This window comes from Ambystoma mexicanum, chromosome 2p (genome assembly GCF_040938575.1).
Source record: "Ambystoma mexicanum isolate Mex_15411 chromosome 2p, UKY_AmexF1_1, whole genome shotgun sequence".
Classification (NCBI taxonomy): domain Eukaryota; kingdom Metazoa; phylum Chordata; class Amphibia; order Caudata; family Ambystomatidae; genus Ambystoma; species Ambystoma mexicanum.
The window spans coordinates 64,197,456-64,220,275 of record NC_090923.1 but is presented as its reverse complement, the minus strand read 5'-3'; the positions used below and the strand labels follow the sequence as shown (position 1 = coordinate 64,220,275).

General features: G+C 44.7%; 1 protein-coding gene across 1 annotated transcript in view; it reads right to left on the bottom strand.

Moving 5' to 3' along the window:
• The window catches only part of IL17RC (interleukin 17 receptor C), a 220,000-nt gene that overhangs the window by 46,918 nt on the left and 150,262 nt on the right, over positions 1–22,820 (bottom strand). The window contains exons 10-12 of the mRNA XM_069646179.1: positions 17,297–17,354; positions 16,213–16,403; positions 15,131–15,181 (exon numbers count right to left, since the gene is read on the bottom strand). Of these exons, the coding sequence (XP_069502280.1) occupies positions 15,131–15,181; positions 16,213–16,403; positions 17,297–17,354 (300 nt within the window). The remainder of the gene's footprint in view (positions 1–15,130; positions 15,182–16,212; positions 16,404–17,296; positions 17,355–22,820) is intronic.

Below are 22,820 nucleotides of genomic sequence, written 5' to 3'. Positions count from 1 at the left end.
GCCCCCCACAACCTCCAACAGATCCCATTTAGGGATAAACGGGTGAATTTGGTAAAGCAGTTTTATCTGAAAGAAACAATTCTTCTTAACTTGGAGGATGTGAGTAACAGTGTCCAAAAGGGCACCCGGGTTCCAAATGCCATTAGAAGAGATCTATGCCCTCACAGGATACTTGCAAGTTGAACACTGGGTCTATATGTCCGGTGTTAAAAGCTGCACAGAGAACTAGGATCTCACCTTGGACTCCTTGATCTGCAAATGGTCTTTATGCATCCAAGACTGGATATCAACGAGACTTGTAATAAGTCGAGTTAGGCGATATGAGGACTGATCGAATTTCAGGCTGCGTTGGATGTCGTCAAAATTGGACGGATATCCAGTCTCATGATTTTGAAGGATGCTCAAAGAGGTCAGATATGCAGATCAAATAGAGAGCGGTCCTGTTGGTATCGAATCCATGCGCCCGCATCTGAGATCGGTGACCAAACGCTCTGAGCCTTGAAGGAACAGCACTCCTAGATCTCCTGGAGGAGTTCTTCTGGATTTTTTTCCCCCCCAAGCCCAGGACAGGTTTGCTGCAGAATCCTAAGCATGTACTCAGTTAGCAAGGGTTCGGGACTCCCGTGAAACCCAGGACAGGAAGACAAAAAACCCAGTCTAGTAAATCGGCCATTTAAGCGAAACCAGACCGACGACACCGGGTGCAACCTTGTGATAGTATCTCTTTTATACTTTGACCTTCCCAGAAAGACTGTAATGAACAGACAAGAGGGCTCAGAGAGAGATTCCTGCTCTTATTTGCTACCGCTTTCACTGCTGAGTTATCTCCTAAACTACCTTACCTAACTCACATTATTCCCTGTAAGGACTTAATAAAGCACTTTAATTTCACACCAGCCTTGCCTGTTATGAGATCATATGTTATTTATAACGTGCTTAATACCCAGAGGTTTCTAAGCACAGACCTGGGGATTTAACTTGTGGTGCTCCGTGTCGTCTTGCTTCCAAGGCGAGCACGTTGCCTCTGAGCTATCCTCCCGATAAACCCCACTCTGTGCACTAACACATGTTTTCAGTACACATACAGTATGTCACAACTGTACACTTTTGCCATGCACCTAGATCTCAACGTTAATTTTTTTAAAGTGCTTTTTCCACTGATTTACTCTTTTTCTGAATGTTTATGTTTCACTGAGTGTGTGCTTGTTTGTACATGTATGTACGGTTATTACATATGGCTTAAATTGATGTTCTCTTAGCACATAGGCCGAGCACATGATCCGTGCTTACATGCATTTCAAATGTAATGTATGTGGTCATTGCATTTCTAGCCTGGTAATGCATTTTAAGTGCATGTTGCCTGTGTGTAATATTTACCTGTATTCAAAGCATTTATGTATGTGTGATGGGTATGTAAGTGCTTGTGTATGGCTGTTTGTGTTAAGTGTAATTAGGGTTTCCTGTTTTAGGGGTTTCTTTATTTTCCTTCTGGGGGTATTTTTCCAGTGTTTTCAAAATAAGTCAGAAAATAAGAAAATCAGGGATAACTGCTTTTTCCAGTGTAAAGACGAACACATTATTTTATTCAATGCGTGCATGAGTAGGGTCATTTCTCTCATGACCGGGTGCAAGACCTACATATGCCCAGGTTTGAGAGGCCAACCTCCAAGTCCAGTGATATTGTTATGTGTAAAATATGGTGGGCTTGGGGAACTCCCAATTCTTTTAGGCAATGTCCATTGAGATTACATCATTTCCCAAGGATCACACACTTTGGATCACTGATGGTGTTCTGCATTATGTCACTCACAAACCACTCCATGGGCCCACTGACCCTGCGCTCCATTGGGTCACTGACTCTGGGCTGCTTTGAGCCACTGGCAGTGTGCTCCATCATATCACTGGCACTGCACATCACTGGGACATTCACACTGTCGACACTGCTCCATCAGATCCCAGACGCAGTGTCGCTGGCTGCACTCCCCAAACGGGCCACTGACCCTGTGCTCCATTGGGTCACTGACTCTGGGCTGCTTTGAGCCACTGGCAGTGTGCTCCATCATATCACTGGCACTGCACATCACTGGGACATTCACACTGTCGACACTGCTCCATCAGATCCCAGACGCAGTGTCGCTGGCTGCACTCCCCAAACGGGCCACTGACCCTGTGCTCCATTGGGTCACTGACTCTGGGCTGCTTTGAGCCACTGGCAGTGTGCTCTATCATATCACTGGCACTGCACATCACTGGGACATTCACACTGTCCTTCACTGATCCATTGACACTGCTCCATCAGATCCCAGACGCAGTGTCGCTGGCTGCACTCCCCAAACGGGCCACTGACCCTGTGCTCTATTGGGCTCTATTGGGCTACTGACTCCACTCAATAGGAGGCCTCTGATGACGCCCTTTGTTCACATGATCTTCACGGCACCCCCTTTTTTTTTGCACTCGTTTGTTAGGGGGCGGGGATCGGTCTCTGTCGACTTCACCCCCTTGCATTTCCAGCATTTCCTGGACGCTAATGCAGGCGCTATACACACCCAGGCAGATCAGTAATAATGTATTCATTTCCTCTTGTTCTGCTCCTCAGTTTTCAAAGAAAACATTTAGACAAAAACGGTTAAATGCCATTTCATCCATCAAGGTTCTAATCTAAATGCGTCATCAGATCGTAGTCAACAACTCTGCTTTTAACCCCTTAAGTGCCAAGGACGAGTATGCTCATCCTTCTTGCATAGATTTGCATAATAGCCTGGCAGTAATTAATGGACACTTGAATGAGTGAAGCTGGCATTGCAGCCATCCTGGAAAGCGTAGCAGCGATACACGAGTGCCCAGAGACTGCAGTGCTGCCTGCTGGGAGCATCCCCGGGGGGACTTGTACAGACTTCAGACATCACCGGGGCTCTAAAGTGGGGGGACATTTGCACCCGACCTCCCCATGGTGTACAATAAGAAAACATGAAGCCGTTTTCAACGTCTGGCAAAAGGCCTTACACGTATTGTTTTGTTTGAAAGCCACTGCTCCAGTATGCTGGGATAGGTTTCAGTGCCTACTTCCTGAATGTATTGTTTGGGTACGTCACCGTTTGCTACGGTGCAATTATTGTACAGCAGCGGCAATGTTCCACAGAGGCGTAGCCAGGATTTTAACAAGCCGGGTCTGAAGCTTAGGTAGTTGGGCCCACTTTTCCATCTGTAAAGTTCCACACAGTGCTGCCGAGTGGGTATTCACAGATTTTGGGTCGGCCTTGGCCGTTCCGGCCCGTCACTGTCCACACCTCTGATGTTCCATAACTTGTCTTTGGGAATCGAGGCTAGGCAAAGCGCAGTGTTTATCTGCACTAGAAATACTGTATCCGTGCCCCGTGTTGGTGTCCTTTTGCAAGGGGCCTTCAGAGCAAGTAGACGGGTGAGACCAGGGTCAGACTGGGCCATAAAATTGTCTCGGGCACCAATGAAAAAGTGGCCCAGAGTTGAAAATGGCTATTCATTCCTTTTGTGACACTGTTTGAATAGTAACCCGAGGGAGTTTTTTGATGAAGTGTGATGCAAATTGTGCATTTTAAAGAATATTTATTCAGTAACACTGGTCACAACTCCTAGCCGCATAGTGAAATAATTCATCAATCTGGCCCAATTTGGCCAAAAAAGTGGCCCACTTTGACCAAATAAAACTGGCCCACACAACCATTTTGTGTTTTTGGTTCAGCCATGGGACTATTGCCGTATAGGCCAGTCCGAGCCTGGCTGAGACACAGCATAAAATCTAAAAAAAAGGATTACCGTGGCTAAGGCTACTACGTCCTATCAGAATGGCTCTGAATCCTCACCTTTCTCGATGAGCGTTTAGCGTGTGTTAAATGTCGTGTTCAGTGCTGGATATTGATTAGACCATCAGGTGGGCTAATCGATACATTTTACCCATCCCTCAAAGTGGATATTGACATTTCAATGTTCGTCAGTCCGTTTCATATATATGTAACACGGTTCTCTCTAGATACAGTGGCTTGCGTTTTGGACTTAAACTACCCTTAGCCAGTATTAATAACGGTGTGGGGTCAGGGGAGATGTAGTCCAAAACATCACAAATTGCTTGCATAAGTCATGTAATCAACGGGGCTGGCCATATCCCTTCTCCACAAGAGATTCACCGTGCCATAGAATTGCTAGTAAATAAAATAACAAGGTCATACATTCACATAGGTGGCAATAGAGATCAAGAACGAGGGTTTGGAGGAGAGATCAAGAACAAGGGTTGGGAGGAGAGCTCAAGAACAAGGGTTGGGAGGATAGCTCACCAGCAATGTGTCTGTCTTTGAAGCAAGACAACACAGGGTAACAAGGTTTCGAATCCGCACTTAGACCTAGCATGAGGGCCCAAAATGTAAATAATGGGGTTTATCGGAGCCCAAGAAAGAAACAACAATCCCGGGGATCAATTTCCAGAATTTACCGGAAAACCGGAAACCCTAAATGTAATGTAAGTTAAAGTACACTGCCGCTCCTTCAGAAGTAAAATATATACATGTTTATGAACCATCCTTAATGATTTTATAAGTCTGTTATTGATCGATGTATAGTCACGTGCCATGACACACGTTTCCTGTATTAATGTGTGTGATGTCCCAGTTTTATTCTTCAATAAAAACAATTCAATTCTGGTGAAGAAAAGGGGTGAGCCTCTGGGAGGGGATTGCACTTGGGGCAAGGGCATGCATTAGAGAGGTATATGCCATGATGCATTGATTGGCCTTCAGAGAAGGGAGAGGCCTCAAGTAGGAATGGATCTATGGGCAGAGATGGCCTCAAGTAGGGAATTGGCCCAAGTGCAGGGATTGGACTTGGGAAGTCATGCGTATATGGGCATGTTTGGCACTACAGGAGGGATGGGCCCCAGAGCAGGAATTATCTCTGGTTTGTTCGTTTGTTTATTGATTTTGTATGGTGCATCAAACCCAAGGGTAACAGGACGCTACAGAGAACAGAAAAACAAGATTGCTTAAAAACTTAGTTGCAGGCACAGTATAAACATATGCATTACATCACATGATAAATCGGCTGAATAATATACATATGTACAGTCAGGTTGGTCGGTGTGGGTTGGTACATGGTTAATCTTGGGGGTCATTGGAGTGTAGCCAGGCATGAATATTCTGTCTCAAGCTATAATAGGACTGATCTGTTCTGATGTCAAGTGGGAGAGAATTCCAGTATTGGGCTGCTTTGACTGGGAAGCTGCTGCCACCTGTTTTTTTAGTCTGAATTGGGTATCTGAAGGCAGTAGGAGTTGGCGGTTCTGGTGGGGTGAGTGGAGGTTTTTATCACAATTCTTGCTGCCAGGTATGGGGGGCTGCATTATTGAGGCATTTGAAGGTAAGTGATGCTGTCTTGAGTGAGATTCTGTCGCAAATTTTGAGCCATTTGTATTGTCTTCTAATGTTAGAAATATGATCTTTAGTGTGCAAGTTGAGGGCAGATGAATTTTGTCAATGATGTATGTGTTAGCTCCCAAATACAGAGCGTTGCAATAGTCAAGTTTGGAGAGTATTAGGGCATTGGCGATGATGATATAGCTGGCTTGGGTGAGGAAAGTTCTATTTTCCCTAATGAGCTTGCACGTGTAGGCTGTAGAGGATGCAAGGGAGTTAACTTGTTTTGTTAGTGTTAGGGCTGAGTCGAGGTGAAAGCCTAATGTTTTTACTGATTTGGAAACTGCGATTATGTTGCCATCAATGTTAAATGCTGAATAGTTGCGGCTGAGATTTTTTAGATTGGCAGTGGATCCATCATTCAGGCATAGACCATGTGTGGCCACCCATGCCTGAATGATGAGATATATTTTGTTTACCAAGGCCGTATCCGTATCAAAATTGCCCGAAAGGGGAATGATGATCTGAGTGTCATCAGCGTAATTAGTGTAGGTGACACCCAGTCTGTCCAATTTGTCGAATAGGGGATTGGTAAGGATATTGTATAGAGTTGGTGAGACGCAAGAATCTTGAGGTACACCACAGGTTATTTTGATGGGGTCCACTGATGCCAATGTAGAGAAGACTCTCATTGTGCGGTTGTCCAGAAATGATTGGATCTAAGCTTAAGCTATAGCCTCCCTAGAGAAGTGGGCAGCCGATGCCAGGTGTTTGCACAAGACTGCATGATCCACCAGGTCAAAGACCGCCGACAGATCGAGGAGGAGCAGCATGGCGGCGTTTCCCTTGTCATTGAGTTCGTCAATCTGTACTTTAAGATCAATTAAGGCAGTTTCTGTGCCGTGCTGTGGTCGGAATCCTGATTGGCAGGTAACTAGGAGTTTGTTAGTTTCAAGATAGTGCTGGATTTGTAGGTATGCTACTCTGTCTATTATTTTCAGTCGGAATGGTACGGTGCTGATGGGTCTGTAGTTGGTGGGAATGGCAGGATCTAGAGTTTGCTTCTTGAGGAGGGGTAGGACCCAAGATATGATATGATATGATATGGCATTTATAACGCGCCTATACACAGGTGTTTCAAGGCGCGACGAGGCAGGGAGGGGAGGAACAAGGGGAGACAGACAACGATCCTACTAGGCCAGGTGTCATTCAGATCGCACAAGTGCAGGGGTGGGGGAGGGGGAAAAGTGCAAGGGGAAGGGGAGGGGGGAAGTGCAGTACAAGGTAAGTGGCGTAAAGTAATACATAAATAGGGCCAGCTGGTGGAAAGTGCAAGGTAAGTGCAGAACAAGTGCTGGAAAGGGGGGAGGGGGCTGTAGGGATACAGAGACAGTCCCGCAGTGCAGAGGGGATTCCAGGGCATCAGTGCAAGTGGAGAGTGGCTGGGCCCAGGACCCAGGCCGTTAAGAATGGTCCAGTTGCAGAATCAGTGCAGTTTCAGTGAAGAATATTAGCTGTTCAGCAGGGGAGAGGGAGAGAGAAAGCATAAGCAAAGAGGAAGGTTTTGAAGTGCACCTTTGACACCTTTAGGTTGCTTGGGATGGTATTGGAGGAGAAGGAGACATTGATCAGTTTGGTTATGAATGGGGCTAAGTCTCTTGCAGCATCCTTGATTAGCTGGGCTGAGCAGCTATCAACCTTACAATTGGAGGGTTTGAGAGATGCAATGATCTTTTCGGTTTCCAAAATGGATATTTTTTTTAATTTGAAAGGGTCAGGGTCGGGTGCGTTGGTAGTCATGGGGATGGATATAGGTGATGTTTCAATGGGAGTTAGGGAGTCTATTTTTAAGGCAATTTTAGTTTGGAGTGTTTTAATTTTATTTGCTAGGGCATTTTGGATGCTGGTGCCCATTGCCTGTCTTTGGCAATATTGTCAGGTGGTGGTACTGGGGATTCCAGCTCCCTTAGGATGGTAAATAATTCTCTAGTGTTGGAAGTTGCGTTGCAAATTGAGTAGTATTTCTTTTTTGTATCTATTGGCAAAGAGTCTAAGCTTCAGTTTGTTTTCTTCAGGTGGGGTATGATGCCATATAGTCTCTAATTTCGTTTTTTACAGTGTTAGTTCTTTTAGATGTGGGGGGAACCAGGCATTTAGATGAGCTTGTTTACTTTTTTGAAGTTTTAAAGGGGCAATGGTGTCTAGTGCTATTTTCATAGCATTATTATAGCTTTCTACCAGGAGCTCAGGGTGCTGGTTATTTGGAAGAGCATTGATAGTAGGTAGTAGCAATGGCAGGAGATTGTCTGGGGTTATATATTTTTTTGCTCTAGTGGGTAGTGGGGTGCCATAATTTTCTCTTTGGTGAGTTGTTTATTAAGCATTAGTGTAAAGTTGATGAGGTAGTGGTCTGACCAGTGTTGAGGGGTACATTTGGTGATGACGGTATCACAGTTCAGGGTGGCGACCCAGTCCAGGGTCCTTCCTTTGTTGTGGGTTGGGAACTTTTTTCAGCTAACATCGTGGCTATAGATTGGGCTTGTTTGTCATCTGGGTCGTTAAATCCTATGTCCAGGTTGCCTAGTAGTAAGATTTGTGAGGAGTCTTTAGTGTTATTAGCTAAGAGGCTGGATAGATCCTCTTCGAAGGTCCCAATGGGGCCAGGTGCCCTATATATTAGGTAGATTGTTAGTGTGTGATAGTTGGAGATGGGCAGTTTGGCTATGAGGAGTTCGCATGATTTGAGAGGAGATGAGGTTTGTAGTCTGATGGCGAGGTCAGTTTAAGCTATAATAGCTAAACCCCCTCCTTTTCTGTTGGGTCTGTCCATTCTAATTAATTGGTAACTTTCAGGGATAGTTAGGGAAAGTGCAGGGCCTGCAGCTTCATGTAACCATGATTCGGTGACTGCCAGGAGGTCAAGATTTTCGGATAGTAGAATGTCTGCTATTTCAGTGGCGTGAGCCACTAAGGACCTGGCATTGATCAAGGTGCTGGAATTGTACTCGGTCCAAGGAATGGCACTGTGGCATAGATGGGCTTTCAGGGTAGGGATGAGGATCTGGTGAGAAGGGATGGGCATCTGGTGAGGAGAAGGGATGGGCATCTGGTGACGAGAAGGGATGGGCATCTGGTGACGAGAAGAGAGGGGCATCTGGTGACGAGAAGAGAGGGGCATCTGGTGACGAGAAGAGAGGGGCATCTGGTGACGAGAAGAGAGGGGCATCAGGTGACGAGAAGGGATGGACATCTGGTGACGAGAAGAGAGGGGCATCTGGTGACGAGAAGAGAGGGGCATCTGGTGACGAGAAGGGATGGGCATCTGGTGACGAGAAGGGATGGGCATCTGGTGACGAGAAGGGATGGGCATCAGGTCACGAGAAGGGATGGGCATCAGGTCACGAGAAGGGATGGGCATCAGGTCACGAGAAGGGATGGGCATCAGGTCACGAGAAGGGATGGGCATCTGGTCACGAGAAGAGAGGGGCATCTGGTCACGAGAAGAGAGGGGCATCTGGTGACGAGAAGGGATGGGCATCTGGTGACGAGAAGGGATGGGCATCTGGTGACGAGAAGGGATGGGCATCTGGTGACGAGAAGGGATGGGCATCTGGTGACGAGAAGGGATGGGCATCTGGTGACGAGAAGGGATGGGTATCTGGTCACGAGAAGGGATGGGCATCAGGTCACGAGAAGGGATGGGCATCTGGTGACGAGAAGGGATGGGCATCTGGTGACGAGAAGGGATGGGCATCTGGTGACGAGAAGGGATGGGCATCTGGTGAGGAGAAGGGATGGACATCAGGTGACGAGAAGGGATGGACATCAGGTGACGAGAAGGGATGGGCATCAGGTCAGGAGAAGGGATGGGCTACAGGTCAGGAGAAGGGATGGGCTACAGGTCAGGAGAAGGGATGGGCTACAGGTCAGGAGAAGGGATGGGCTACAGGTGAGGAGAAGGGATGGGCTACAGGTGAGGAGAAGGGATGGGCTACAGGTGAGGAGAAGGGATGGGCATCAGGTGAGGAGAAGGGATGGGCATCAGGTGAGGAGAAGGGATGGGCATCAGGTGAGGAGAAGGGATGGGCATCAGGTGAGGAGAAGGGATGGGCATCTGATGAGGAGATATGTTTCATTGGTGCGGAGCAGATTGTAAGTCTGAGGTGAGGAGTCACGGTGGTCTTTGGGTGAGAAGTGGAGACAGAGGTAACACGAATATTCAGAAAGGGTGCCTGCGGAGAGCAGTAAATGAGTGTCCCTCATGCACAATGTGATGTCATCGCATCATGACTGTTTGTACATGAGAGTCACCGTTTTACAAAAACAATGTGATTTCATCATGACCATCCGACTATACAAAACAGTGTCTCCCATGTACAATGTGATGTCATAATGACTGATTATGTAAAACAGTGTCTCTCGTGGACAATGTGATGTCATAATGACTGATTATGTAAAACAGTGTCTATCGGATACATTGTGATGTCATCATGATGATCCAATTATGTAAAACATTGTCTCCCATGTACAATGTGATGTCATAATGACTATCCGATTATGTAAAACAGTGTCTCTCGTGGACAATGTGATGTCATCATGATGATCCAATTATGTAAAACATTCTCTCTCATGGACAATGTGATGTCATCATGATGATCCGATTATGTAAATATGACTCTCACGCACAATAGAAGGTCACCATGATGATCGGATTTTGTAAGAAGGTGTCTCTCTGCTACATTGTGATGTCATCAAGATGATCCGATTATGTAAATCGGTGACTCTCATGCACAATGTGATGTCATCACGATGATCCGATTATGTAAATCTGACTCATGCACAATAGGAGGTCATCATGATGATCGGATTTTGTACAAAGGTGTCTCTCTAGTACATTGTGAGGTCATCAAGATGATCCAATTATGTAAATCAGTGACTCATGCACAATGTGATGTCATGATCCGATTATGTAAATCAGTGACTCTCATGCACAATATGAGGTCATGATGATAATCCGATTATGTAAAACAGTGAATCATGTGCAATGTTATTTCATCATGACCATCCGACTATACAAAACAGTGTCTCCCATGTACAATGTGATGATATAATGACTATCCGATTATGTAAAACAGTGTCTCTCGTGGACAATGTGATGTCATCATGATGATCCGAATATGCAAATAGTGACTCATGCACAATGATGATCCGATTATGTAAATCAGTGACTCATGCACAATGTGATGTCATGAGGATCCGATTATGTAAAACAGTTTCTTATGTACAATGTGATGCCATCATGACTATCCGATTATGAAAAACAGTGTCTCTCATGCACAATGTGATGGTATCATGACGGTCCGATTATGTAAATCAGCGTTTCTCATGCACAATGTGATGCCATCATGACTATTCCATTATGTAAAACAGTGTCTCTCATGCACAATGTGATGTTATCATGACGTTCCGATTATGTAAATCAGCGTTTCACATGCACAATGTGATGTCATCATGACTATATAATGTAAAACAGTGCCTCCCATCCACAATGTGATGTCATCAAGACTATCCGATTTTGTAAAACAGTTGGCCTCATTATAAGGTTGGAGGTGGCCATGCCGGTTTTGCCGGCATGGCTACTCCCAAACTCGGCTCCGGCACCTGCGAAAGGGGAATCACTGGGCCATTCCGACCTCAGCGGACCCGATAATTCCCCTTACGTGGGTGTCGCAGCCGGTACGTCCCCATTCCCATTGGAGCCCCCATGTCATCATGACTACACACTTACGTAGAACACTGACTCTAATGTACAATGTTATGACAAAGTACTAGTGGACATTTTGCTTTTGAAGAAACAGGCGTGAGATTTGATTTATTCCAAGTATTGCCAAAATAATAAAAATAGAACAGTTTTAAGTGAGAATGCCTTTTAAGTAAGAATGGGAGTTTAAGGAATATCATTAACTCTCTGTGGAGGAAAACACATTTTCTTGAAATAGTTATGTATCCTAAATATATTTGTAAAATATTAATGACATTTGTGATGAACTCCGTTAGGGTTAACGTATGATGAATTTGGTTAACTAGTGATGTCGTTTATTTGTATATGAATATTGTATTGTATGTTTGTTTACACTTAAGAATATTCAATGTCACTTTAAGGGTAGTTAAATAAATTCACTGACGATTGCGACTATTTTATCCTACCTATACCGAGAGGATAGCTCAGGGGCAGCGGGCTCGCCTCGGAAGCAAGACGACACAGAGCAACACATTTGATCCCCGGGCTCGCACTTAGAAACCTATGTGTATTAAGGGCATTATAAATAACCGATTACAATTACTATTTATGCTGAGCAGTAGTGATTTAATCTTCATTTCAAAATAATCTTTAGAATGAATGTTAAATATAAAATGTTTTTCACTTAGACAATTTGTATTTTTGAAGTGATCGCAAGAACTCCAGTCACAGTGAATTTAAGTGACAGTGAATTCAATCACAGTAAACAATTCTGATAATGCTCTGACTCTTGGCATATCATTACTCAGACTACCCTTATAGATCACTGACTGGGATGTCAAGCTTTGCAAACTATGTTAATGCAGCTCTTGCAGTGTTCCCAGTCACTACATAGCTACTCAGATGAAACAATGACAGAGATCTCAAGAAGTACCAACTACTTGGGCGGATTACCAATAGGCCCATTAATCATGTCAGGTTACCCTTTGAGTATTTCCACTATAAAGAGGTTTGAAGTACACAAAGAAGCCTTCTAACGCAGGAGAAAACAGGGATAGAAGTCTATTGTAAAGGGAAGGGGTGTTGGTGACATTTTCTTTTTCCTTAATTATGCTTTTGTAGGATGCAGGAGTAGTCCCAATTCAAGATGGAGGGCACGTCTGTCAGCATTGATTGGTTAAAGTTTCATTTTGAGCTTGCTTGTAATTTTCAACAAGAATCTAAACTGCCTTTCATTCCTGTCAAGTACTAAGAAGGTCCCAGCTACCAGTGATCCAGAGTTATTTAATGAGAAAAGAAAAACGGGTTCATCTCAAGTTACAGAAGAATAAGAGTTACCCAACTGCTCATCTATGAAGATCAACAGAATTCTGATAAGTGCTAGTTTACCTGGAAGTATTCATTTAATTTGGAATTCAAGTTGAAGACTAGTTCAAGTGTGCAGATGGTTATTCTGCTTAGAAACTTGATGAGAGGCAAAGTTGCATATCTGTTTTAACTATTGAAAATAGTTTACCTGTATAAAGTATTGAATGCTATTTGAAGTTTGGGGCAGCACGCATAGCAACTGAGGTGTTCTACTTTCTTGTAAAAACAAACTGCTGTGAACGAAGAACTTGCCGCTGAGGCAGTAGCGAGCGAACAGAGGAAGGGACCTTAATGCGCGCTTGTGCATCGGGTGTGCAAACTGAATAAACAACTGAAGTTTTGTCACATCTAGTCAGCGTGGTCATCTGCAGTGTAGCTGGAATTGTGTGTTTGCCTTTTAGAGAATACGTTTACTGCATTGCGTGATAATTTGAAAGGGGAAGCTACCAGGACTGCGGCCAAGCAGCGCAAGTGTATATAGTTTGGTTAAGGTAAACAAAAAAAAAAATATATCACTCAATAGAGCATTATCCTGTTATGAGGAAAAATAGATAAAATGTTCAGAACATTTAACCAGATAACAAGAGATAAGTAAATACAAGTGAAACAAAGTAAATACAAGTGAAACAAATGATTTTCAGTAAAGGAGAACAAATAATTAAAGACTAAGTGAAGCGAAGAAGACTTCAACACTAATAAAAGGAAATCTCTGAACAAGACAAACAAGTTCAAAAGCTCTGTTAAGAGAACAACCCAGTGACTTGTGCTTTTCACACAGTTCTGAAAGGATGTCACCTCCAAGCTTGGGGCAGAGGTATTCAGGTAACACTGGGAAGATGGTATAGAATTTTTCAGACGGTCTAGTTGTTTCTGTAGTGTCACATATTCATGAGATGTATTAATTTTCAGGTTTACTGAAGGCGGAAGGTTCAGAAGACAGAGGGCAGCCAACAGGGACCTGTTCTTTGTTATTTTATCCACTTCCCCTTTCCCTCAAGGCTGATCTTTTTGATCAGCCTGGCCCAATAGCACAACGAGTTGGACGCTCGCTTTGACATCTGTGCAGAGCCTGCTGACGCAGGTTCGAATCCCGGCAGAGCCAAACTCAGCCTTTCATACTTCCGAGGTAGATAAATGAGCACCACACACTGTGGTTAATATTAAGCAGCGCTCAGATGCCTGAGGGTTCGTAGCACTATATAAATGCTAAATTATTATTATCATCATCATCTTCTCAGCAATTTTAACTAAAACATTGTTGATAGGGCCAGACTTAGGGGTCTGGAGGACCCATCGTCTGCTCCTGCAGGAGTTGAGAACTGGGATCTTACAGATCACTACAGATTATTGTGCAGAGCACATGCTGAGCCTTGATCACTGCACACTACACTTACAGAGCCCTGGAAGTCTCCTCACTTCACGCAGACTCTGCTCCATGTAACTTTCTTTACCAGGGTCCTCTGCATGCTGCTATTCCTTGTTCTCTGTAAGAGCTATCATTAGGGGTTTCTAGAACAGCACATACCATTCTAGAGGTTGGCCTCACACATGCAGGACAGCGCTGTATTGTTTCTCAATGTGTCCAGTTATGGCCCGTGCCAATCAGTGTACACTAGATGCTCAATCTGGGGTACAGAATGTGGCTTTGGTGGTGGTGGGGGGGTGGGGCTGGTGTTACTGGATTATCCTGAGGTAGTGGTCATACAAATGAGATTGGGCTCATTGCATAGTAAAAGTTGGCTGCAGTGGCCCCCCGTGAGAGAACGTCTAGACTGACCGTTATTGGTCAACAATGTGTAGCAAATTCATTTTCATCAATGTTTACTTCCTCTGTAACCAGGAAGTGAAAAACCTTTTTTTTTTTAAATGTATTTAAATTTTTTGTTTTTTGTTTCACTTTTCTAATCCAAGATGCAGCACAAGCAGCAACAATATTTTAAGTTCCGTCAGCTCCACGTTTCCGTGGTGCAGGACAGTAATGAAATATGACCAGCAGACCAGTTTACTCCATTGTGTTTTAAACAAAACAGCAAAAACGGTCAAAGATGTATATGCTCCCTATTGTCACAAGTTAAAACCTTTATGGTTTGTGGTACAATAATAATCTGGGAGGAATGTGCACCCATCCAAACACAAAAAGAGGGGTACCCAAAAACCTACAGGGAAATTCCCTACATTGGAAAGTAGTCATCCATGGGACAGGAAATGATACTATGGTTATTGGCAATTATTCTTCCCAGACCATAGACTCCGATGCATCAGAACATTACAGAAATGACACTATTGGCCTATACTGAGGCGAAGACCAGACACTGGCAGAGAATAGCAGTGAAGAAGAATCAGGACACCAGATTCTGAAGTAGACCCTACAACACTGGTGATGTACCGCAACACAGAAAGAGAGGGGACATCTAATGGGTCAAGCCCTGATCCTCGTACTTGCCTCCTCTAGGCCTGGTGCTTACTCAGGCGAGGTGACCAACATATGGGTTCTTGCCTTGGCGAATAGTGCAGAGTAGTGGAGGAACGGGTCTCGTTGGCTGTCACATGGCCTAGCCGGTAAGAAGCTAGGCTAATGCCATCAAGAGAAAAGGGTCTATGAACTCATCGTTTAGTGTGGGAAAGAGGAACATTTCATTGTTACCTGGACGCAAAGATATGGATGCGGCATCACTCCACGAAACACCTGCACCTCCTGCAACAAAAAAGAGAAAGTGATGTTTAGCTAGGAGTTGGTGGGCCTTCTCTGGAGTAGTCCACCATTGCATAAGGCCTACCTACTAGCTTCCCAGTGAAAGCAGCCAAGCTTTGGAACTCCCTACCACCCACTCTTAGAATGGACCTACCCTACCAAAACTTTCGCTCAAAGCTCAAATCCTGGCTGAAGACAGCCATCATCTAGAACCTCCTGGCCCACATCCTGGATACACAACTGCTAACTGTACATATGTTATAATTACCGCTGATTGATATTATTACTGTATTCATACCTGTACATATATTACTGTCTGTAACTAAGTCTTGCAAATTCTTGTATCTGCTGCGCCTTGTTACCCTTGGGCTTTTCGGCGCATTATAAATAATAAACTAAACTAAACTAACTAAACTAAACTACCTCAACCAGAGAGAAAGCCCTGGTCAATTGCATTCCTGGTGTTCCTGTCTGTGACTAGTATGAATGTACTGGGTTTGCAATTGCCAAAACAAGCTAGAAAACAACTGACAGAAAGTGCATGCGTTTTACGATGTCATGTTTCCGTGCAAAACTGCATGCGCTTCGCTATGAGGGTGAACATGGTACTGACATAAAAGAATTAAAACTCTTACGGATCATTTTTCTAAGCTCTTCCTGCCAGATATTTGAATGTCCAAATTGTGAGTGCTCTTGATATGGTGTGAAGGCCTCCCCACTTGCCACCCTTCCTGCCAAAGCACCTCAGAAATTCTGTCACAACGTTTTCCAACTCTAGCATTTAGCAGAACAGGGTTATCAATTTAAGGGAGCATTTAGCACCTCTGTCTTCTCAATTACTAAACACAAAGAAAGGATTGTCTGTGAGATTCAAGTATTAAACCAGAATGAAGGAGTTCCCGGACTACACTTTGATTGTTTGGTTGAGATCATTTGGAGCTTGTGAGGGTATCCTAATGGCACGGTATGGACTGACTTCACTCCCTGTGGAATGATGCGGATGGATAATGCAAGGATTCACAATCTGTACTCACTTGAATGTATACCGCAATCTTCTGCCGGGAGTCAGGAATATCTTGACAAGCCGATCCAGGGCCAGGTTTCCAGCACAGGCTGATCTGGGCTGAGACATTGCACAGGGCGGTAAATTGCCAGGTCAGTTTGTCACCTTCGGGCCAAAGGGTGAAATTGCTTTTTCTCCAGGTATTTTCTTGAAAGTGTGTCACTGAAAAAAGTTAGATATTTCAGCAATGATCGTGTCAGTGGCTTTATCAGTCAATCAATCAATTTGGAAAATGTGAGAATTAGTAAATTCAAGCAAACAGTTTTATTAACTGAAGGACAATTTACAAAAGTGTACATCTTAAAATTGTGAATTGCAGCCTTGAATCTGTTCAATTGAAGACAGATGGAACATTTCCTTAATTTAGTATTGTTAAGGGAAGGTTAGTTTAATATGGAGGGGATCTTCTTAACTTGCATCGTTGGATCTGGCTGATCGTGACCAAAGTTCTCCATTAAGAGGTTCTCTCCGCAAACCCACAAATCCATCCATGGGTACAGGTCCAAGTTTATAATCATCACTGAACTGTGCCAAATTGGAAAATTTGGTAAAATTCTGCATTACATTTAAAGAAATTGGTGCAATTATATGAAATTAAATAAAAGGGAATTGGTACATTTGGAGGAAATAACGTTTGTGAAAATATGTTTTTCTAGTTTAGAAATCTAGAAACAAAGAGCTCGAAAAAAACCCAGTAAACTTTTAGTCCAAGTTTCATTCTGGGAAAAGTGGAAGGCAAAGAAAAAATCAGGACTGGATACGCACCTACAGAATGGAGTTGATCATGTTGGCAACTATACTATTGTGGAGAGTTTCTAAGCACATTTGGACAAAATCTTTATTTGGGTTTTCCACTTATTTTTGGGACATAATCCTACTCTCGACATTTTGTAGGATTCTTTTCAGCAGTTCCATCGGAACATGTCTTTAAGACCTGGAAGGCTGTGCCACGGCTGTTTCTAGACCATCTTGTTGGTAGCCATCCCTCGCTTGTGCTCTTTGGTGGCATGTGGTGGCTTACACATCTCAACGTCATCATGGTCACGACTACTTACAGTTCTTAAAGAGACACCCTCTCCACCTGTACGCATCCATGTAATCACTCCGCCAGACCTGCAAGTGAACAAAGACACTCTTTGTAATCTACCAGAAAAGTACATATAGCATGCTCTAGACTAGAGCAATGCAGAATATTCTCACGACAAGCATTTGCAACTGAGTGGTGGTGCTAGACCAGAGTCACAACGATTTGAATTTCTCATTGCCGAACAAGCATGTGGGGGCTTGCCTATAATGAAATTGTGGAGATTTCTCGGTAGGCCTCTGCACCCTGGGCCTCTCTTTTGTGTGGAAACCTATTTTATTCACACATTTTCTCATAGAGTTGCGCTTGCGAAAATGAGCAGTATGGGCCCACTTTAAAAATTATTTCCCGGGCCTCTTTTGGTTCCCAGGTCACCCCTGAGAACAAGAATCGAGTTCTGCTTGCTCCAAGAACAAAACACCATCCAGGCCCTGCAGAAGGCGCTTCATTCCCAATTGCCTTCTTCATAGATTGCGTGATAACGTCACATCCTCTGGGCGCTGCAAGAGACGCTCTGTGCGTAATGCAGAGTTTGATTGGACCCGGCCCACCTCATGGCCCGGCCGTTGTGTCGCATTTTTCGCATCATTTTATTAATGAGGGTAAGACCGCCATACCCTTCATGCCCGAAAACCTTGCAGACCGCCCCATTAACCCAAAAACCCTTTTAAAAGTTTCCATTAACACACACCCTCTGAAAAACAGCAGACAAATGGCTGTTTCACCAAATGCTCTAAAACAGACGTGGTCCCTTTTGATGCCTAGTCACTGGTTAGAGAAGCAGAGGACGGGATCTGTCTGAAAAATGACTCCCTCGACGGGGTCCCATAATGCACTGGGCATCAGGGGGGCACAATCATGCGTGTAGCCGTCATTCCGGGTCTTCTAATGCACAGACATCCTCACATCACCCCACCCCATGCAGTATGTGGTGTTGCCCTCCATCAAATCTAAGCCATCAAAATGTTGTTAAGGAAGTAAAGCCGACACATTCACAACTTGTAGTTTGTGTCAAACAAATTATTCAAGAAGGTGCCAAAGGTGCGAGTCCCTCTACTGAGAACTCACAAGGCATATAGCCTTGTCTATGCGATGATGCCCGCTCAGGGGCCTTCCTAGAGGGCAAAGAGGAATGTGCCGATCAGTCTGGTCGCTCCCACAAGAGCAAAATATTTGGGAACAGGTTCAAACAACTTAATGTAGCTCTCTTTCTGCAATGACTGTGTTTTCAGATGAGGAACTTTCTCTGGTGCCTACCTGCCGAGATTTCCATGCAGTACCATGAGTGACACCCCGAGCCAGCCCTGACTTTTCCCATTGCATGCTGGGACATGTAGTATTGATTTTCCCATTGCAAGTATGGGCCTTCACATCCCGGACTGCAATGAGGAATACCAGGACTGTCACGCATGGAACTGGGAAACTTGGTAACTGTGCTTCTGAACCACGGCAGAGCAATACATCGGTTCTAGGACATTTGGTCGAATCTAAATGGTCGACAGGACAAATGGTCGACACCAAAAGGTCGAATTTTTTTGTTTTTTCACATTTTTTTTTTTGGGGGGCCCCCCTAACCCCTTTTTTTTCTGCTAAAAACCTCTTTTTTTCCCTAAACGAAAACCTAAAAAATATATATATACATTTTTAAAAAAATTCGACCATTTCACCTGTCGACCAAATTGTGTCGACCATTTGTCTGTCGACCAATTGACTAGACACCCAATACATCTACAGAAGCCTACATGTTTCCTTATTGCCTGTGATCTTCAGAGGCAGGAGGAGGGGAGGACGGGCAACATTTGGCCTGGCGGGCAAATGAAATTTAGTGGCCCATGCAACCCCTCAGTGGCCGAGGGAGTGAAGTCTGTCCTTGATTTCCATGACTGCCAAACACCCATCCCGGCTACCCACAGACGCGGGCAGTGTAGTCTCTTATGTGCCCGTGCACCCTCGTGAAGGCAGGTTTGCAGGCAAATAAGAAGCATAATAGCCTCAGTCACTGGGCAGCACCATCAGAGGACATCTCTGGCCTTCAATCATGACCCCTGACATTATCTACCATCATTGAACATACTCAAATGGCATAAACTTTCTCCCATGCACTCCGAATCATGCAGCAAAGCAGACCAGCCCACAGCGCCTCAAAGCTACCTATGTATATTTTAAAATACATTTCAGGCCCCCCGGGGCACATGCCCTCTTGCCCCCTGGGCCAGCCTGCCCCTGGGAAGGAGGCACATGTCAGAGGAATCTGAAAAGAAAGCACCCCGTTTCATTTAATGTTTAAGTGGCAGGTGCCTTATTCTTAACACCTAGTCCACATTTCCTGAACTTCTATTGCTTTTGAGCGAAATACCGAGGCTCGTATAAAATCGAGCGTATCACTAGTTGGAATTTTCATATATAGGGATCTTATTTGAGAAATAACCGCATTATCATTATTGTAACTAATATCTATTTTGAGCAGCTTTTAACTGACTTCATAGAGTAGATACATGTGAGGGGGCGCAGTTCCCATGTTAACCCTATGGTACAGAAAGTAAATGTTTGGCATTCCAAGATGGCCGCCAAGTTTAACATCAGATTACAGTGAATCACTTCCCACTGGAGGTATAGTGTACAGGAGCCTTTCTTTACTTTAAAAGGACATGGGGCACCCGACTGGTTTTTACGGTCCGCTGCCTCGGTGTCGGTGAAGCTGTTAACTTCCACGAAGTGAGTATTGTGAAGAGGGGATAGGTACCTTTTGTTGGAAGGTGACGACATCCCTTTACATATTGTTGCAGAAGTGCTAGCTTGAGCCGGATTACAGCATTGCCCTGTGTAGCATGAGGAAGTTGATCTGGGTGTTTCCATTCCCTTCTTCATGAGTTGTATTATGTATATGAGTTCTGCGAGCTTATCTGGGGCTGATGTTTGACTCATGACAGGTTTTCATTTTGGTTTTAGGCACACACACACACAAGTTAATAGGTGAGTCAATGAGGTCCATGACATGTTACGGCATGCCGACACACATGAGAATCAAATGGAATAACACCACGCTATATTTTGTAAGATAATTTGAATTTATTAGAGAAAAAGAGAGCTTGAACGCCTTGAATATGGATACTTTATCCGAAACGTGTCTGCGTTTATGAGAGTTAGCCATTTGTACACTCTATATCGACTCTCACTGTTGAAGCTGCTTGATGTTACAAGAACTCTCTGGTTTAACACTATCAGCTTCATCACGAGTTTGGCGGTAACCCTTAAATGTGGCTATTACCGCCGCATTTAAGGGTACGCTAAATCACAGGGTTTGGCTGCATTTACCCCCAGCTCTGAGATGGGGGTAAATGCGCTGGGAATTTGCTGATTTTCGGCGCAATTACAGCGTGGTAATACCACCGATGGTATTTGCGCCAGGAATTTGCCATTTGGCACAATGGAGAATGGGGAATTCCCGAATGGGCCCAATGGGGAATGGGGAATCACTGTTCTGCCAAACCCGTGATCCGGCGCTAATAGTGCCGGGGGGCTGACGGTAACGCTATTAGCCCCAGCGGTAATGCCGCCAGGATACCACCCAACTTGGGATGAGACCTAATGTGTGTGACTACGAGTGATATGTAAATTGCCCATTGATTCATGTTTGTACATGGAAAAAGTCTTTGAAGAAAAATTACTTGCTGAAACAACATTTGAGTGTGGAATTAAAAACACAGTGTTGAAATGTTGTCATTTGAATCATATTGTTTTATAGAAAAGGACTACAATTGAATTTAAGGGATTAGTTACCACAGAAGTGCACTTGTGTTACCTGTTGGCAACCACAGGCTGTTTTTTGCTTTTGTTTCCATTGTGTTCTCTTTTGGCTGGGGAACTATACCCAGCTGCACCTGAAGTTGACATAAAGGCTAGGGAGCATCGATATCGTGATTCACGTTTGTGGAATCGTGGCAGTGCACCTCACCATTCATCTATTGCTTTAGTGGCCGGGGGAAGAGAATTCGAGTGGAGGGGGGCAAGCAGTGAGAAGCAGCTGATGCGGAAGGAGGTACAGGTGGAGGAGGGGAACAGATACACTGTTGAGGGATGAGGACTGTGAACGAGATTAAAGAGATCAGTGTGGTCAGCAAGGTAGTGGGGAGGTGGAGAGGAAGGCCAAGAACTGACTCAAAGACAAGGGGTAGATACATGAAGAGACAGTGGGCCTCATTACGAGTTGGGAGGTAGCCATGCCCCTAAAAAGGGCATGGCTACCCGCAAACTCGGGTCCAGGTTCCTTGAATGGGGAAATACTGGGCCATTCCGACCTTAGAGGGCCCGGCATTTCCCCATTCAGGGAATCCGGACCCGGTACATCCCCATTCCCATTTGAGCCCCACTAGGGCTCAATGGGAATGGGGAGGATGCTAACAACAGCCGAGTTTACGATTGGTGTGAAAGAGAACACCAAATTTACGAGCCTTAGGTGATTCAGTGAGGAGGTCATATTGAAAGGAGTGTGAGGTTGGCCTTGGAAGCCAGGTGAAAGGAGGCTGTCTTGGTGAAGATAAGCATCCGGCAGCATAGCGCTCTCTGGTGGTGTGTGGTGAGCATGCCATCTCTGAAGCGCTGGAAGATCTCATTGGTGAGGGAAAGTAATCTGAAGATCTTGGTGTTATCAGCAAAAAGGTTGTACTAGAAGAGAAAGGATGAAATGATATTGCCCAGGCAGGAAGTGTAGAGGGGGGAAGAGATGTCTGCCCTGGATTGGTCTTTAGGGAGTACCTAAGGATAAGGGTGTAGAAGAGGAGTGCTGGTGCTTCAGGAGATGTCGAAGGAGCAGAGGCGGGGGAAGAGGGTTTAGGGTGGCCCCCCATTTAGGTATGCCGTCCTTAAAGACTAGTGATGAAAGAGCTTATAGGTGAGAGTGATGATCACCAGTGCTAGTGGAGGCAGGAAGATGAAGTAGAATGAGGATGAAGCAGCTGTGGGATTAGTGGGCATGACAAAGAAAATTAGAGAAGTGAACGAAAGCAGTTCCGGTGAAGTGTTAATTGTGACATCCAGCCTGGAGAGTGTCGGATATGACATGATATGATATGGCATTTGTAAGGCGCCTATACACAAGTGTTTCAGGGCGCGACGAGGCAAGGAAGGGGGAACAGAGGGAGGACAGAGACAACAATCTTACTTGGCCAAGTGACATTGAGATCACGTATGGTGAGTGTTCCTCAAGATGGTTCAAAATACGGCTCAAGGCCACCTTCAAGGATTTGGGAGTGGTAAGGCAGAAGAGAGACAGGCCGGTAGAATGAAGGATTGTGGAAATCAGCCACAGGTTTTTAAAGATGTGTATACCCGTGGCCACCTTGTAGCTGGCTGGGGAGATGTCAGTATCGATTGAGGGGTTTTAGAGAGTGGGCAGGGGAGTGGGACGTGTATGTTTTTTCTAATCTAGTGCAGGATGGGTTGGCTGGCCATAGGATGCTAATCAACTCAACAGAGCAAGGGGGAGTGAAGCGAGT